The 20,127-nt window shown below is 39.4% G+C and overlaps 1 protein-coding gene across 2 annotated transcripts in view; it reads left to right on the forward strand.

Moving 5' to 3' along the window:
• Nucleotides 1-20,127, forward strand: part of LOC127636505 (cell adhesion molecule 2-like) — a 556,717-nt gene that overhangs the window by 299,851 nt on the left and 236,739 nt on the right. For both annotated transcript variants that reach the window (XM_052117020.1, XM_052117023.1), the window contains exon 2: nucleotides 16,320-16,337. In XM_052117020.1, the coding sequence (XP_051972980.1) occupies nucleotides 16,320-16,337 (18 nt within the window). The remainder of the gene's footprint in view (nucleotides 1-16,319; nucleotides 16,338-20,127) is intronic.

The raw sequence follows: 20,127 nt of genomic DNA on the forward strand, positions 1-20,127 counted from the left end.
AAAAATGAGACAGAAAGGGAGAGAAATAGCAGTTTGAGGAGGCGATGGAGCTGAAGGCCCTTTCTGAAAGGGAAAAGAAAGCCACAGCCATTCTGGCATTTGGTATTTCATAAACTCATTTAGATTCGGCAATTCCAAAGTTTAGATGTGTCTGGTCTGGGGCTTCTTTTGTCTCTCAGTGTCACTGTAATTAATCAGCATCAGGGCATAATGAAGACATTGGGTCTCATTCAATAACCGTGCATATGCCTGTGTTTGTGAATGAAAATGAATGTTTTAATGCAGAATTTGTATTTATCTTGTATTTATCATTGGTTGGTTGAATGGCTGGCTGGCTGGTTGGTTGGTTAGTTTGCTTGTATTTATCATTGGTTGGTTGAATGGCTGGCTGGTTGGTTGGTTAGTTTGCTTGTATTTTACATTGGTTCACTGGCTGGCTGGCTGGATGGTTGGTTGGTTGGTTGTTGTTGTTTTTTTTTTTGGTTAATTTGTTGGTTGGTTGTTGGCTGGTTTGTTCAATGGTTAGTTTTTTCGTTGGTTGGCTGGCTGGCTGGCTGGTTGGTTGGTTAGTTTGCTTGTATTTTTCGTTGGTTGGTTGGTTGAATGGCTGGCTGGTTAGTTTGCTTGTATTTTACGTTGGTTTGCTGGCTGGCTGGCTGGCTGGATGGTTGGTTGGTTGTTTGGATGGTTGTTTGGTTGGTTGGTAAGTTCTTTGTTTGGTTGGTTTGTATATTGGTTAATTGATTAGATGGTTTGTTCTTTAGTTGGTTGGTTCGTTGGTTTGTTCATTCCCCATATAATACTGAGCTATGAGAAGCTCAGCTTGAAGCAAACATCAGCATATCTGACAGTGCTGGCAAATTGGCACAGGTGTCCATTGACCCAACATCCACATTAATTTCATTTTGACATATGCAAAAGCCAGCACGTGAAAATTAACATGATCATATCAAAAGATGGATCCCCCATAAGTGTAAATGCTCCATGTGTCCCAGTGGTAGGTGGACCTGGCAGCATCCCCAGCAAATCTCTCTGGTCTCCTCTGCCATGTCCGTCTGTTCCCCTGGCACCCTCTCCTCGCCATTTTCAAACATGCACATATGTATTTACGCATACACACAGGTGTAGGCAGAGGCATACAATGGCAAAAGAAGGATATTTTAAGCTGGATTATTTGGTTAATATAATGAGGAGTTATTGCAACTTTAATTGTCTTACAGCACATTGGTCTGTTTAGTTTTTGTGAGCTGTGCCTAACATTTACATTAATTACTTTTATATTAATAGATAACAATTTGTACTGAAAAAAGTGCAAGGTGTTAAGCAGATTCAAATCTGATTCAGCCAGATCTGACCTTTAAAATAGATTTCATTGTTGTAGCTTAATGTAGTCAGGTTTATTTCAACCTAGTCTCATACAATGAATGTTAAAAATTTTTTTTAGCAATCTAACTTTTATTTGGTGCGTTCCACCTTTTCCTGTTTCAGTGCAGTTTCCTATTGAAGTTAACTCTAGAGACGCTACAACAACTGTTCATTTTATTCCCTTTCACACAAATCATGAGTAAAACGGCTGAATGTTATACATTTGCACTATTACACACTGCTATGTTGTGATATAAAGTTTTAAGGTAGGGAGGTATGTTTTAATCAGAAAACCTCCATATAATATTCACCTTAAAAACCGTGTCTGATTACGGCACCATTTAACATGATTTGTTTTGCGCCCCCCACTGGATATTTCACTGGCAAACTTCAGCCAATTTAGTTTTGCTAAAGTGTTAACCCAGTTTCATGTACCAGTCATTTTTACTTAATTTTTTTAATTTATTTTTTTATATATAACAAGCTAATATAGACTTTACAACATGAATTACGTTTTTTTGGAATATGATACAAAAATATTTTGTATATTTCACCGCATGTCCTGTGACCTTTGAATATACAGTAGAAATGTAACTACAGTATTTTCACTGAACACAATAGCTTGATACTTCAGTTAATAAATAGAAAAAAATAACTTCAATAATTATTGTTTGTTTATTTGTTTCTGGTTTGTTTGTTGTTTTATTTAATGTGTTTTTTACATTTATGCGATTGCACAGTGGAGAGCAAAAGGACTGTGACATATAGTGGAGCCTGCACATGTGTTAACTGCTTAGCCAAAATTTTTTTATGAAATAGTTTGAATAGCAATATTGCTTGTGTATGTGTTGAACAGACCTTTATGCACTGCTGTAACACCTGCTGAGTTGAGTACTGGAGTGCTGATCCAGGCTGACAGTGAGACTCTGAAGTTTAGACAACAGGTCCAATCTACTAAAGCAGGGGTGTACTAAGCTGTGCGAGGAAAAAAAAAAAAAACAACACCCAAAACAAGAACAGCATGAGTTTTTGTCCTGCTATTCTCCTGTTTCTCTCTGGCAACAGCCTGTCTAGTGTGATCTGTTGGTTTAAGATCTTCCTGGATCTCTGTTCATCTAATTTTTCATTATTGCTCTTACACAACTGCCGTGGATTTATCCAACAGAGGAAGACAAGTTTAAAGCATGGTCTCCAGACATCTTGCGGAAATGTTGTTTTGATCACCACTAATGTGCAATGTCGTGCTCGATGCGGCCCGAAAAGTAATATCCTCCACCTCGTCCCAGCCCAACCGCGCAGCACTAATAGAATACAGAGATTAGACACCCATGATGGAAAAGTAGCTCTTCAGTAAATACAATTAAAACGAGTATGTTTAAACACCAAATAACTATTTAATCTCAGGCCTCTAAAGTTGATTTTAAAGTATGTTTGTATTTAGTGCAATTTAGATTATCAGAACATAAATCTGAGCCCCCTCTTTGTCTTTTTTTAGTTCTTGTAATCTTTTAACAAATAGAGATTTGCTTTCTCATCTGCTTGCTAGTCTGTTTGTTGTTCAGTAACTTATCATGTAATTCCTCATTTGTGATGTAGTTCACAAAACCCATTAAATATCTGAAAGGTAGAGAGTCAATTATGCGACTCAACTCTTTGCTAAATCATTTTTTGCTGTGATAAGAAGAGGACATCGGTCTTCTTCTTTGAAGTGAACACAGATTTAGTTTTGGTTGGCAAACTAGACATTTTGATAGATCATTTGCACAGCTGTTGTAGGTCAGAAAAACAGTTAGGTCAATTAAGATTCTACAATAATAATTAATTATTATTATTATTATTATTATTGTGGAAAGTGTATTTATCAGGTTCAGGAAGTGTGCAGATAACCTAATGTGATTTATTTGTTTATTTAAAAACTAGGTTTTTGTGTTTTTAGTGCTTTGTAATAGTCTCTGCACATTAAACTAGGATAGGAGAAAGTATTTAACATTGAACAAATGACACAATTCACCTTTAAAGGACAAATCTTTCGCTTCCTGTAAAGTTGGGTCATTAAACTCATTAACATAAGTGGAAATGATAGTTCCAGTCATCTTGTTTGTGATTGTGTGTAACCTTAATTAGTGCTATTATGAATAATGTCAGGAATCTGCAGCTGTATGTTACTGTGTCCTTGGCCTTGTGAAATGTGAACAATGACATTGCGACTTAATTATCATAAAGCTGGGTCATTTAGAGCGATTACGTAACAACCCTCTATGGACACATTGGAGAAAGAATTGCCAGTGGCTAGTACATTTTTGTTGGCTTCTAGACTTTTGATGTAAGCATAATGCAACAAAAAATATATTAGACAAACTGGGAAAGGGGCATCTTCACATAAATGTAGTATTCATATTTTGCTTATCATAATTTTAATCACATTGTAGCTTTTTAAAAATGTACAAATGTAATATTCTATAAATGTATATGATGTCATGAAAGTGCATTTATAATAATGATACAAGCTGTTGTCACTGTTAGAAAGTTCATACACATTTTAACACAAAACATTCACAAGGCTGGAACCTAATAATGCAAATAGAATTCCTCATGACATGTAAGTGCTACTATATCAAAAGTATCATGTACAAAAAAATATATATATATATGTATATATATATATATTTGTTAAATTATTTAATATTTACATTGTTTGTTGAAGTTAACTTTTTCATTATATATAATTTCCCCTTTAAATATTTATATGTATTACACATGTATTACACTTACTGATCACTTCATTTTTGTTACATGTTTGCTTATATACATAATTGCAACTATTTACAAGTTTTCACATTAAGTTGACATTGATATGTATATCAAATGCAAAAATGGTACTGTCTCTTTAAGAGTACGGGCAGTTCAACAAGTAAGTGTTTACAGTTGGGCACACATTGAGAGAAGCTGCACAGTTGTTTTTACCTCATCTGTTCAATGTGTGATTAGAAATGTATATATATATATATATATATATATATATATATATATATATATATATATATATATATATATTACATTTTATAAACAACTGACTCTAAAGAACAGAAAGTATATTAAACAAGACATATGAAATTAAAATTTAGCGCATGGATCTCATCTTTGGACACACATAACCTGGAACAGGTCAAAGCAGACTTCTCGCATAATGTGTATTGATTTATGTGTACAAATATTTATTGGACAAGTTCTCAAATTTAAATCAAATCAAATCACAAATTTAAATAATAAATCTACAAGCTCTTGAGTTTTTCTGTAATCATGTTGTAAAAAGGAGAATATTGTGAAAACAGGCCATGGAAAACTTTATCGACATCATTGAATGCAATGTAAATGTAACAATGGCATTTTTTGGCTCAACTAAAGCAATGGTGGCACTGCAATAGACAACAACCCAGGAACTACTGTAGCCAAATAAGATACATTTTCTTGAGACACAACACACAGTAAAGAGATATCGGTGCTAAAATTCTTCTTCGCCACTACACAACTCAATCACTGGCGAGGGTACACTCTTAGAAAAAAATGATTAATTAGGGTTTTATATAGAACCTTAGGGTTATTTACTCAGCTCTGAAGAACTCTTTATCCCAAAAAGGTTCTATTTACAAAGATTTACAGGGAAAAAAAGCCTTTTTGCACAAATGGGTTGACAATTGCTTAATGTGAGTATGTATTTGAGTATATATGTATGCATAAATTACATACGTTTTGAACACTACACGACTACTTTTGCAATTGCATTTCATATTGCAGAAGAGTAAAACTTTACAATGTACTTCTAGCTTTTGGTTGGATTAAAAAAGGATAAATGACAGATGATCAGCTCCAATGTCCTTTCACTTATAGACGACAGGTTTATCTTAGTATTAATATACATTCTATGGTATAGTCTATTCTTGACTGATGATTCAACCAAAGATGCAAAAAATTGTTTATCATAAACAGCAAACAACTTGAGCATGTAGCTTGACAAGTTTTATTTTATTTGCATCTAGAAAACATGGGAAAAACTAAGCAAGTGTCCAGGAGCACATAACAGCACTGCATTAAGCCAACTGCACTGATAGAAAGAGATGAATTAAGCTCTATTAAGAGTGATATGTCAAATGTCCAAAGTCAAAGAGAGGAAGTGATAGAAATGTTTCATTTTCTCAACTTTTGAGCATTTGGTGTTTGAAGTTTTATTGTCATGTAGCCTTCAAAAGTATTATAATTAAGTATCTTTTTATTGAAGATGTCATATTAATTTCACATGGGTTTTAGCCAAGTTGTTCTGTCATTAACATCATCAGAGCCATGACAAGTGGAAGTCAAAGGGGATATTTGACTTCAAAACAATGACAAAAACAATGCCATTGTCACGTTCCCCTGTTGTCTGCCCTGTGTTCTGTGTCTCACCAGTCTATTGTTTAGAACTACATTTCCCACAATCCACCTGCCGTCATCACTGCCATTTTGTGTCATTGTTCACACCTGTTTATCATTTGTAATCATCCTGTCCTTGTGTATTTATACCCTGGTTCTTTGTTCTGTCTTTGTCAATCGTTGAAATGTTGTTAGCCTTGTGTGTTTCCCCTGCCCGTGCTTTTCTAGTTTTATGTTTGTTTCCCTATTGAGGGTTTTTCCTTTGTGTTTGTTTGTTTAGCTTATCAATGAAGTAAGCCTGCATTTGGATCCGCTCTCCTCGTCTGCCTTCGCTGCCTTCATTATGTAACAGAACGATTGACTGCAACATGGATCCAGCAGCTTTACGTGCAAGCTGCAAGCTGCTAAGCCTCAAGCAGGGAAACCGTTCGGTGGAGGACTACACCCGCGATTTCCTCTTGATTGCGGGTGCCACTGACTTCCCTGACTCTGACCTGGTGGCGTTTTTCCGGGCCAACCTGAGTTGTACGCTCCAGGAACGGTTGCCACCGACGACGTATGGTTGGAAGCTCCAGGACTTCGTTGAGGAGACTCTGCTGGTCTGCGCTTCACCATACACTGTGGATGTCATCGAGCCCTGCCACTCCTCCCACAGTGTTGGTACTCCATTCGCCCGTGGTTCGTCGCTTCATGTTGTAAAAAGGAGAATATTGTGAAAACAGGCCATGGAAAACTTTATTTAAAATCAGAGTCGACATCATCACTGCCACGGCCAGCGAGCCAGTACGGCTCACTTCGTCTGCCCGGAGCCGGAGGGGGAGGAGAAGACAGGCTTTCGCCTCCCGGCTCACGCCTGTCACGGTGAGCGAGCCAGAGCCCACGCATATCACTGTGAGCGAGCCAGTGCCCACGCATATCACTGTGAGCGAGCCAGTGCCCACGCATATCACTGTGAGCGAGCCAGTGCCCACGCATATCACTGTGAGCGAGCCAGTGCCCACGCATATCACTGTGAGCGAGCCAGTGCCCACGCATATCACTGTGAGCGAGCCAGTGCCCACGCATGTCACGGTGAGCGAGCCTGTCGTCCCAGAGGTCAGTGAGCCAGTGCCTGTAGCCTCGACCGCCCCTGAGCCAGCGCCTGTAGCCTCGACCGCCCCTGAGCCAGCGCCTGTAGCCTCGACCGCCCCTGAGCCAGCGCCTGTAGCCTCGACCGCCCCTGAGCCAGCGCCTGTAGCCTCGAGCCAGCCCCTGAGCCAGCGCCTGTAGCCTCGACCGCCCCTGAGCCAGCGCCTGTAGCCTCGACCGCCCCTGAGCCAGCGCCTGTAGCCTCGACCAGCCCCTGAGCCAGCCTGTAGCCTCGACCGCCCCTGAGCCAGCCTGTAGCCTCGACCGCCCCTGAGCCAGCGCCTGTAGCCTCGACCGCCCCTGAGCCAGCGCCTGTAGCCTCGACCGCCCCTGAGCCAGCGCCTGTAGCCTCGACCGCCCCTGAGCCAGCGCCTGTAGCCTCGACCGTCCCTGAGCCAGCACCTGTGGTCTTGTCCGTCCCAGTGCCAGTAGCCGTGTCCGTCCAAGAGCCAGTGCCAGTAGCCGTGTCCGTCCAAGAGCCAGTGCCAGTACCCGAGCTTTCCAGAGCTCCGCCTTCCGAGCTTCCCGAGCTTCCCAGAGCTCCGCCTTCCGAGCTTCCCAGAGCTCCGCCTTCCGAGCTTCCCAGAGCTCCGCCTTCCGAGCTTCCCAGAGCTCCGCCTCCCGAGCTTCCTAGAGCTCCGCCTCCCGAGCTTCCTAGAGCTCCGCTTTCCAGAGCTCCGCCTCCCGAGCTTTCCAGAGCTCCGCCTCCCGAGCTTTCCAGAGCTCCGCCTCCCGAGCTTTCCAGAGCTCCGCCTCCCAGGCTTCCTAGAGCTCGGCCTCTCGAGCCTTCCGGGGCTCCGCCTCTCAAGCCTCTCGAGCCTCCCAGGGCTCCGCCTCTCAAGCCTCTCGAGCCTTCCAGGGCTCCGCCTCTCAGGTCCCCCAAACCTATCTTCCTGCCTGCCCTCTGTGCCCCCTTGGACTTCCTGCCTGCCCTCTGTGCCCCCTTGGACTCCCTGTCTGCCCCTCGTTGCCCTCCGGACTGCCTATCTGCCCCTCGTTGCCCCCTGGACTGCCTGTCTGCCCTTTGTTGCCCCCTTGGTCTGTCTGCCCACTTCCAGCTTCCCCCTCTCTCCTTGGATGATTTTTTTTGCCTTTTTTCTGAGGAGCGTCTGGAAGCCGCTCCTTTGAGGGGGGGCTATGTCACATTCCCCTGTTGTCTGCCCTGTGTTCTGTGTCTCACCAGTCTATTGTTTAGAACTACATTTCCCACAATCCACCTGCCGTCATCACTGCCATTTTGAGTCATTGTTCGCACCTGTTTATCATTTGTAATCATCCTGTCCTTGTGTATTTATACCCTGCCCGTGCTTTTCTAGTTTTATGTTTGTTTCCCTATTGAGGGTTTTTCCTTTGTGTTAGTTTGTTTAGCTTATCAATAAAGTAAGCCTGCATTTGGATCCGCTCTCCTCGTCTGCCTTCGCTGCCTACATTTTGTAACAGCCATAAAAGGTACATAGTCTTTTTCTATTATTTCTCATTAACTTTCATAATTAACTTTTAGCTAATTACAAACCTGTGGATTTATCAAGTCAATACTCATAACTATTGCATTATGAATTGTGTTACTTGTTGCTTGTGTTGTTGTAAAACTATAAAAAATGATTTACTTAATTATACTTAAATGTATTTTATATGGTTATTTAATTTTCTTAGTGATATCGTACTGAATATGAACTATTCAATTTGCATATACATTAAACATTCTTCTGGTAATAAAACAAAACGGTAATTTAAAAACTAAACAAAAACCAAATTATACAATTGCATTTTGGGAACCCCTAAAAGGTTCTATATAGAACCTTTCCACCTGGCTCACAGAACCCTTTAGGGTTCTATATGGAACCTTTTCTTCTGAGAGTGTCATCTGAATATTTACTGAGCTAGTGACAGACATTTTTCAGTCATATAGCACATAATTTGGTCACACATGCGTGTAATTTCTTCACAATGTAGAAGGCTGCATTACTCTGTTCTTGAAGCAATCGCTCTGATGCCAATGTCTGCCAAAAGGCATACAGACCTAGAAATCTCAGTTTGTTTTTATTTTTAAAGCTGCAATTAAGTAATTATCACATGCTGGATAATGCCATTGCTTCTCGCAGCTTCAAGTGTAATTATTTATTTCTGAATAGCTAAATTATGGTTCATCCTTGTATGATTTAAAAACTGTGATTCATAGTCGAACAACAAAATTTTCAAACAACCCTTGAAAATGTATTTGAAAGTGTGCAATGGCTGTTTACACAATCTGTGAAGTTGTGGAAACAGTCAGCTTGAATATCAGTCTTTGTAATCATATGATGCACCAGTACATCAATGAGTCATGGTGTCAAGAGCTCGGGGAGAAACTGCAGATGGGCTGCTTTAATATTTCACAGGATCTTACAGGAGATATCAGTTAACCCTTCTATTAACACTCCCTGGTCTGGCACTCTGCCTCTTAAGCAGTTGTCTAATATATTTAAGTTATGAGGCTTCAGGTTACATGATTGCTCTGAGGCCTGTTGAGTTTCAGGGGATTGTATTATACAATGTTATGTAGTGCATTTAAAGAAAGTCTTGTTTAATAGATCTAGGGCTTGACATTAACATCCGCCCACCCGGCAAATACGGGTAGAAATAGGCAGAACTTCGTCACTCTTACTACCCTCTTTGGCAAGTGACATTTTCAGGGTTCTTACTGCATTGATGGCCTGCAATGAATGTCAGGCCATCGCTTCACGCATGTCACAGCGGAGACCACAAAACTTGTGTGACCCATTTTAATTCTACAGAGAATGTTCTACTTTAAATCGTTATATGGAGGAAAAGTCAAACCTATCAAACTGCTTGACAGCCTAGACATTATAAATAAAACTGACAAGTTAAATGGGAGATAAACATCAAATACAAGGCTTTTTAAAATATATTATCATCCTTTCTAAAGTGTACCATGTTTTTACTGCAGTAACACTAACTAGTAAATGGTATAGATTCATATTAAATCTATTTGGGCAAATCTAAAAGACTAGTAAAAAGTTCTAGTTAAAGATTTCTAAATATGTTTAACCAATTATTATTATCATTATTATTATTATCATCATAAATACATAAGTTTAGACTACAATAGTTTAGAAAGTCTATCTACATTTACCTAACCTGTGTAATGAGGAGCCATCTATGGCCTTACCTGTGGTTTTGGCCATATTGTTATAAATGCCACTGTCAAACAATGGAAGAATACTTGTAAACATTCATAAAGGAAAGTACAATTTAGTACTTAGAATGATGGGTTTAAAAACGTCTAGGTTACTGTTGTAACCTCCGTTCCCTGATGGAGGGAACGAGACATTGTGTCGAATGAAGCGACATTAGGGGAATTTCTTGAAGGCCTCAGTTACCTCTGAACTTGAGAATAGGCCAATGAGAAATTGGCAGACAGAATTTGCATGAAAAAAAATAACTGGCCGTTGTTCAAAAGCAAATCACACTCGCAATCGTTCTGCGTGGCACTAAATCATTCGAATCACAGGCGTGCTGATGTAGGGCCATACAGCACTTTTGCTCGTTTCATGTTTCTTTAATATACAATAAGAATTTTGTAAAAATTAAAATAAAAAATACTTTTTTCCCCATAGTTTTAGAATTCTTGATTTAAAGAATTACATATGCTGATTATCACTTATTATCGGAGTATACATATTCTTGCACACTGCTGTCTTCTTAGAAATGCATCAATGTATCTACTCAGCAGCTGTGATGGATCTCCAGCCTCAAAGGTCACCCCATGCCCTGCTGTGCCTTCATGCAGTGGCCAGCAAGTGCTGTGTTCTATGGGACTGAGCCTCGCTCCATTTTCCTCTGTAACCCTGGACTCCAGTGGACCCCATTTGGCGCCAGTTCGACACATTTTGCATTGCCGGTGGTGCCAGCTTGTGGTGGGAAATGGGCAGTTTAGCCTCGCCCTCTCAAAATCACTGCTGATCTTGATGAAAGGTTCGGTGCCAGCAAAAAACTACTGTTGCTACTGCCAATGCAATGTAATGGCTCTGTCAATTGGAATGATGGGGAGCCAGGGATGATTGGAAAGGAGAAAGAAAAAGTAAGAGAGATTCATGTGGTTTAATGGAGCGCCAATTGATATGGCTCGATTTCACCCATGTGGATCAACATTAGGTAGAGTTATGAAAACAGTCACACAGTGAACAGGTCAATTTTGAAATGCCCTTCCAGAGGTTCTTTTAATAAATCAAGAACCAGTTCTACAGACCATGTGGATGGAACACTGTTCTAAAAATAAACCACCTATGTAACTCCAATTAAAATGACTGTTCACACTGGAACTATGTACAGTATTGTATATGTATTTTTTCATATGTAAAGTAATCTTGGTTTATGCTAATAAATGTTGTAAACACACACACTTAAAACCACCTGCGAAATATTGTGTAGGTCCTCCTCGTGCCACCAAATAAGCACCGTTATATGAGTTACCATAGACTTTGTCAGTTCGTACCATCACATTATCTGTGTTTCGCAACTGCTTTCGGTCTTTGACTAACGTATAACGTGCGATTAAGGGCAGTGTGGCATGGGGGGGCGTGGTCGTGTGTCGGTCTGCGGGAGAGAGAGAGAGAGAGCTGTAAGGCTTGTCACCTGGTTTGTAATTATCTCTAACACCTGTGTCTTGTTGTAGTGATATGGAGAGAGACATAGATACAGCAACAATTAAATATTATTTTGTAGGTCTATATATTTATATGAGCACTCTCTCTTTCTGGACACTCTCTCTCTCTCCCTCTCGACACTTGGCGTCCCTATAAATGTCTCTCTCAGTATCACTACAACAAGACACAGGTGTTAGAGATAATTACAAACCAGGTGACAAGCCTTACCGCACTCTCTCTCTCTCTCTCTCTCTCTCTCTCTCTCCCGCAGACCGACACACGACCACGCCCCCCCATGCCACAGGCAGCTACTGGACTTTCTGGTGCCCCCCCTAGGGAGTTGGTGCACTACCCAGACTGTGTAGTCTGCTTATAGGGAGCACCGAAACTGTTTGCACTGGTTATAAGCCATTCACTAATTGGTTTCATCATTAGAAACAAGTGCTAACAATTATGAGTTGTTGTGTTTAAATGATGACATCTGTGTTGAAATTGTGTTTAACTTTTGCAGCCTGTGTTTATCATTTTGCATCACAAATGCATCTCCATGCAAAAATAGCTTTAAAGTATGAGAATGTGCTTAGAGTTTTGAAAAAAGTGTTTCTGAGTTCTGCAAATTGTGTCTAAGTAGGCCAACATGGTTTAATGTTTTCCTTGATTCAGCAAATGGGTTCAAGTTATTGACGGTTTGGTTCTGAGAATGGTTTCAGATCTGGATTCAGCTTGTCCAGGCACAAATGAAGCACTGGTGCTCACATGCACTTAAGTGCATTCAAATCACAAGATTAAGAAAAAGCACCTTGGCCGGATATTCATTTTTTTTGGTTCTTGTTTTCCTCTCTTTTTCTCTGTCCCAATATATTACCACTTTTCGATTTCCCTTTTTCCTAGTGAACATAATGTGTACCATCAGCATTGTGCAGAAAACAATCACTGTGCCAGAGAGCTCTGTAGTGTTTAGAAATGTGAAAAAGAGAGAGAGAGAGAGAGAGAGAGAGAGAGAGAGAGAGTAAATGTGTCTGTATTTGTGTGTGCGATGGTGTGTGGTGAGAGGTGCTCCATTGAAGGGCGTCTAATCCTTTGGAATCCATATTGATTCAGAACTGAGCCCTACTCAGATATTTTGTTATGAATCAGTGTAGACAGAGCTAACTATTCTACAATAGTTTGGGAGGGGTGGTATGGTTACTTTGGGAGCATGAGCGTAACTAATATTTCTCATTGTGATAATGGGGTTTGTAGATCGTCTTTGATTGTCAGTCTTTCAGTGAGCAGTGTACTGAAATGAGACTATATAAAACAGTTTATGCAAAATTTCTCTTTCATCAGCTCTACAACACTGACAAGGCAGCAAAGGATTTTGGGTAAAAATGAAAATAATTCTCACTGGGTTGCTGTGCAGATGCAAAATAATGCCAGATTGTCTGAATAATTGCAAAGTAGGGCTGAATTATATGTTGAATATTCACAATATATTTACAGTTAATTTGCTGGTGATAAAATTAAGGAACATGCATGCCACAAATCTATGTTTTTATTTATTTTTATTTTTTGGCCAAAGTTTCCTAAAGACTCTCAGTATAGTCTCATGATTTGTGAATTTGAGAGCGTATCTGATTTAAGCTTAATTTGAAAAACAAAAACAGCACTAGAGTTTGTAAGTTTGATTAATTTTCATGGATCACATTCAATACAGCTATCACTCATGTTCATGGAAGTCTCTGTATATTTGATATGTAGTAAAATGTTTTATTGAAAAACAAGTAGGGAAATATTTGTTTGTTACTATGCATTGTAAAATTGGTGCACATAAATGTTTTTTACTTAAAAACTACGGAGCCCCCGAAGTGACCTGTGCAAAAAAAAACATTTAAGAGACTTTCGCATGCGCACGAGAAACTGGTGTTTATTATTAATATAACAGATTCATTTATTCGTGGATTTTGATTCCAGTGAAAAAACTTGCTGTACACAAAGCGAGGCACGCACCTTCCGGGGCAGTCTAGCAGCTAATATATAATATATATAGGCCTATGTATTTGTATAGTCTAGCACTATTATATATTACAAAAAAAGATCGAATTATGTTTGGTGCTCCATTTGATCCATATTATTCTATTTTATTCAATACATTTTTAGGGTGATGACGATATAAAATATGACGACAGACATTAGAAGCTTCATTCTAAAACCTCAATAGAAGTTTCGAATGTAAATATGACATGACATTTGGTACAGTCTAGTATGAACGGTCAGAATGACCGCTATGGCCATTCTAGTAGTTCTAGAATTCCGGTAGTTCTAGTGTTAAATGCAAGTACAAGTCTATTGCTTGATTAGTGTCCTTTGGAAGATCAAAGCGTGTCTCAGCCATGACAGTATTACAAATGTCATAGACAGTAATGTCTTTGTATTGAAGGCCAAGTTTAAAATATATCTCTATAAATTCATGCGCATCCATGCTCTCAGTATCTTTGAGTAAATGAATGATGGCAATGACACAATCGGAAAAGAGCTATACACACACCGGAAACTGTAACGCGTGCGCACGCGATAGTTTCTCACCCGTGCGCACGCCAAAATCTCTTAGATTTTTTTTTTTTTTTTGCACAGGTCACTTCGGGAGCTCCGTAAAAAACAGTGTGAGTAATGCATCATTAATTATTTTAGACTAGAATATTACTTTGTTGTAATTATTAATTGGCAGTTGGCAACAATGGCTGTTTAATAGAGTTAGTAGTTTCTCTAATTCAACAACATCACCATTTAAGCCTGAATATGCAATAAATTAAATATAAAGTTGTAAATCCTGAATATATAGTTGTAAATTCAAATATATGGTTATAAATCCTGTTACATAGCTTTTAATCTGAATAGTTGTAATATAATAATAAAGTAGATGTTCAGATATGTTTGTGTTTAAAAATAAATATTGAGATTTACTACTAGCTATATATTCAGATTTACAATTATTTATTCAGACTTATAACAATATATATATATATATATATATATATATACACACCGGTCAGCCACAACATTAAAACCACCTGCCTAATATTGTGTTGGTCCCCCTCGTGCTGCCAAAACAGCGCCAACCCGCATCTCAGAATAACATTCTGAAATGATATTCTTCTCACCACAATTGTACAGAGTGGTTATCTGAGGTACTGTAGACTTTGTCAGTTTGAACCAGTCTGTTCAATCTCTGTTGATCTCTCTCTTCAACAAGGCATTTGCGTCCACAGAACTGTCGCTCACTGTATGTTTTTTGGTTTTGGCACCATTCTGAGTAAATTGTAGAGACTGTTGTGTGTGAAAATCCCTGTAGATCAGCAGTTACAGAAATACTCAAACCAGCCCATCTGGCACCAACAATCATGCCACAGTCCAAATCACTGAGATCACATTTTTTCCCCCATTCTGATGGTTGATATGAACATTAACTGAAGCTCCTGACCCATATCTGCATGATTTTATGCACTGCACGGCTGCCACACGATTGGCTGATTAGATAATTGCATGGATGTTTGTTGGTACCAGACGGGCTGATTTGAGTATTTCTGTAACTGCTGATCTCCTGGGATTTTCCCACACGACAGTCTCAAGAATTTACTCCAAATGGTGCCAAAAACAAAAAACCAGTGAGCGGCAGTTCTGGGGATGGAAACACCTCGCTGACGAGAGAGGTCAACAGAGAATGGCCAGACTGGTTCAAACTGACAAATTCTACAGTAACTCAGATAACCACTCTGTACAATTGTGGTGAGAAGAATAGAATCTCAGAATGCTATTCTGAGATGCTGGTTGGTGCTGTATTGGCGGCACGAGGGAGATATAAACAATATTAGGCAGGTGGATTTTATTATTGCAAATTCAATAAAGAGAGAATGTGGATAGCTACAATTCTTTAGATTCAATTTATTATGTATCATAATGCTTTTTCTAGTGAGTTCACTTCATGTCAGTTACACCATTCTCTGTCTCTCTCTATACTTTAGTGGTCGACCGATGTGTTTTTTTAATGGCCTATATTCATGCTGATATTCAGAGAGCAGGGTGGCAGATAGGCCGATATAATTCTATATACATTACATTCAAATAATAATAATAATTCACTTTTATTTATTCAAAATGTCACACATATCTTTATCTTTGAGAAAAGGAAAAAAAAAGAGAATGAAAATAAACTGCTTTTGGATTGGTTATGATCCATTTGTATCTTTGCCAATGTCCCTGGAAATTTTTGAGAGGTTTTGTCCGATTTCCCACACATCTGGGGACAATTGTATCCACAATAGAAAGTTCAGTTACTATGCACTCCCACAACCCATCTACCCCTTAAAACATCTTGCATTTTTTCAACATTTATGTAGAAATAAAAAAAGACTGCTCTCCAGGAAATAATGTATAATTTAAATAAATTAAGTATCCACCAAGACTGCTTGTCCACAGATGCATGGATAACTGGGAACAATCTTCCTGTTGTAGTTTGTTTCTTGGAAATAGAATGAAGCCCTATTTCTTGTCATCAGAGGATAATGAATGTATTTTTGTAATGTCACTGCAGTTGTTTTACAGTTCTCATCCCAGGAATGCTGACCACCTAGAAAAGGGTTTTTAATGGCTAGTTAATTACATTTAATGGTGATTAAATCTAATGGCAATAATCATTTGGGTTTGATTGATTCCACCAGTTATAATCAGTCTCTCTCTCTCTCTCTCTCTCTCTCTCTCGCTCTCTCTCTCTGCATGTGCTGTTTGGCTGATCAGATATTCTCGCCGTTTCAGGTAAGCACAATTAAAGATTCTCTCTTTTGACCTGAAATCGCTTGGATTAATGTATTGTATTTTGTTTGAACTGGTTCTAAATGTCCACAGAGTTTTTTGTTTTTATTTTATTATTATGTATTTTTTTACAAACACTATTATGCCACTGTGGAAGGCACAAGAAGTCAAGCACTAATCTGATAATGCCCTTTTCAAAGATGAGGAACATGGGATGCGAGCAATAAGTTTATATTCGTAATTGGAATTGCTAACAATGAGTGTAGGCTCCGGCAAGCTCACAGCTGTGTGACGGACGTTACAGCCTTGAGATGAGATGTGAACGGATCATTCGCTGTTCCGCTTAGACCTATCAGAGCGTCAGCTAATGAGCTCGCTCAGAATTCAGACTGATTATTTACAGGGTCTGAATTCTATCTTCTAGGAGATTATTGTGGGTATGCGTACAGGTTTGTGCAAGCTTGTGTAACTATGTTTTTGTGTGTGTGATTTGCTCCAATTATTAAAGGGGCTTGGAGACCACTGGGTCTCAAGGAGTCTTGAAACTTCTAAGGGCAGGTAATCCTCCACAAATATCAATTAAAGCTGCCAATGTAAAGTGCTCCATTTCTGTAGATCTATTCTAAATAGTTCTGTGTGACCTGAAACCAGTCAGCCAAATCCAAAATTTACATTAAAGGTGAAGTGTGTGATTTATGTGCCTCTAGTGACAGCAAATGGAATTGCAAAAATAATTACTATTTTCAAACAGGTTTCGCAACCCTGTCTTCCATTTGTGAGCAAATAGGTAGTCCCAACCTAAACTCGTGCCATTGTTCAAGTCATTATTGATTTATCTGGCTGGTCAGGATGTTCAAAGACACTTTTTGAGGAAATCAACCTCTAAAGGTGTGTTAATTGTAATTGTAATTCAACTGGAATGAGATTAGTTTAACGTTGAGAATAACACTACTTTACCTATATATATATATATATATATATATATATATATATAATGTTTTGAAACTATCAGAGTGAAAACTGATACTGATTATTTATAGATGTGTGCATTAACCATGTGATTTTAATTTGAGATTAATACCATTTTAATAATATTACAGGGAGTGATGCTCAGAAAAATATATTTTTAGTTCACAATTGTGTAATGTGCTGATGGTTGCATGCAGTTAGGGAAGGATATGCCTTGGTGAATGAGGCTCTGGGAGGAGTGGGAGCATTGGTGACTGGTTTCGAGGATGGGATTTTCTTAGAGGTTACAGTTGGCACTATTGATTGGTTTTGACATTTTTTATTTTTTGGGGGAGTTTGGCCACCAATGGATTTTGTATGCTATGTAACAGTATCCCTCAACAATGTGACCCTATTTTGATGAGTGAATGGCAAACTGTTGAAAACACTTTCCAGAAAGTTCGCTTGACCAAGGTCGTTGTCAAGTGAACAGCCAGGAACGTTGCGCTGCAATAAGGCCCAGTTAGGATCCGCCCTAAAATGTTGTCCAGGGCCATTGAAATTTAAGTGACAACCCTCAATCAAACATCACAGAGAGTACAAGAATTTCTTTATTTACTATCAGATCCCAAGACCTGCTGTCAGCCTAATTACAAACATTAATTGCTTTACACTCAGAGCAACAAATATAATCCTGTGTAACCTATTAATGTTTCTGATTTGATAATTTTCTGGATGACAAGTGGGCTGCAGGTTATCATAAATTGTGTTTTATCCATGCATACAAAGCTAATTGTATTTTTAAATATGTCTGAAAATACAATTAATGTAAACAAATGTATATGTGTTGCATATATGCACGTGCTTACACTGTAAGAGAATATTAAAGGGAGTGTCTCTAAAGGAAAATATAATCTTAAAGAATGTTCCAGGTTCACTACAAGTAAAGTTCAGTTGACAGCATTTGTGGCAAAATGTTGATTACCACAAAAATTAATTCAACTCATCCCTCCATTTCATAAAATAAATAAATAAAATAAAATCATTCATACAGTGGGGCACGTACAATCCAAGTGAATCGGTACAGTATTTAAAAGGTTTAAAAGAGAGTAGGCATGTCATAAAATATTTATCAATATATTATTGAGGCATCGATATAATAAAATTAGCCGACATTTCAATTCGAAGCCAAATCTGCGTGGTTTGCAATGCATTGTCAGTTGGCGTAATAGCATTGAGAGACGACAAGATGGTGATATAGTATTTACTGAATCAGGTCGCAAGGCACTGGTGTCACAAAACAGGACAGGTATTTTAGAGCTCTTAGTACAGGACACATACACACAAAAGTTAAGGAAGTTATTCTACTTTTTCAAGAATGAAAGTGACCGGGTTTGCAGATTAGTGTATTACACTTATTTAACTATGCAAACTGAATGATTTGAAATTATTACAACTGTTCTGTATGTATCTTTGTAGAGGTTTCATTCAAGCTGTCAAACCACAAAAAGACTCGGAACTGAAAATTAATTGTGTAGGCTATGTATATGAAATATACTTATATCATTACACAATACATCATCCAGTGATGGCTAAAGTAAATAATCGTTGTCCTTTTGATAATGATCTGGGTCGTGCTCCGTGGCGCTACTGATTTTTAAGCAGTCTCTGGAGATGATTCTACCTTCATAGAAAATAATTGTTTTGAATTTTAGAACGTGCCATGTCGTCCGCCAGTATACACTGCTAACTATTCATAGGATATCTGCAAAAACACCAATTATTAATCATCTGGAAAATCTTCCAATTAGCGATGTGTGAAAAAGTCATCGATCCCAAGCCTAAAAGGCAGACATTTGAAGCTTATCATTTTATAAAAGCACTTACATTAATTCTACTGTTAACACCTATGTATTATTTGAGTTGTAAGTTCTTTAAATTGTCATTTTATGGTCATTTTAGGGTTATTAATCGGCCAGTAGACTGTGGCTATCCGCTTTCCAACAGCAATCATAAAGACGTTTGGTTACGTATGTAACCTCCGTTCCCCGAGGGAGGGAACGACACGTTGTGTCGGAGAAGCGACACTAGGGGTCTCTCTTGAGCGCTGATATCCACCTCTGATCTATGAAAAAAGGCCAATGAGAGTTGGCAGCCAGTATTTGCATGTCCCGCCCCCGGTCATACGGGTATTTAAGCGGCGCAAATACGGGAGTTCATTCAGGATTTTTCTGAGGAGCCGGAAATGGTCCGGCCACAACAGTGGCTCGGTTCAGCGACATGGCGGAGGAAAGACACAACGTGTCGTTCCCTCCCTCGGGGAACGGAGGTTACATACGTAACCAAACGTTCCCCTTCTGTCGCTCTCTCCACGTTGTGTCGGAGAAGCAACACTAGGAGACCCATTCCAAACTTGCCATGCGCTGAACCGTGTACGTGAACCGCCGATACAGAGGTGGGCAGGGATTTCATCCAGTGCCGCGCATCGTCTGTACCTGGCAGCACGTACCCTTCCCCAATGCCCCATAAGAACATCGGAATCCTTCTAGTTACCCTGGGAGGGGAACAAGGCGATGTTTGCCAACATGGGAACGGGCCAGCCTGGCTGGGCCTCTTTTCTCTCTATGTTTCTCGCATAGAGCAATAACGGCCGGGGCCCTTACACGCATATAGGGAAGGGGTCTTACCCAGACCCTCGCGGAGACCACACCTGCCCTTTTTCTTGGGGAGGAAAAGTGGTAGACACGTCACGCGGCCGTCTTAGGGCTCGTGTGGAAAGTATGGTGCGGTGGTAGATCCAGCCTCGAAAGGGGAGTTGCTACAGCACGGCGACGGGGCAGCTGTA

This window comes from Xyrauchen texanus, chromosome 44, assembly GCF_025860055.1.
Source record: "Xyrauchen texanus isolate HMW12.3.18 chromosome 44, RBS_HiC_50CHRs, whole genome shotgun sequence".
Classification (NCBI taxonomy): Eukaryota; Metazoa; Chordata; class Actinopteri; order Cypriniformes; family Catostomidae; genus Xyrauchen; species Xyrauchen texanus.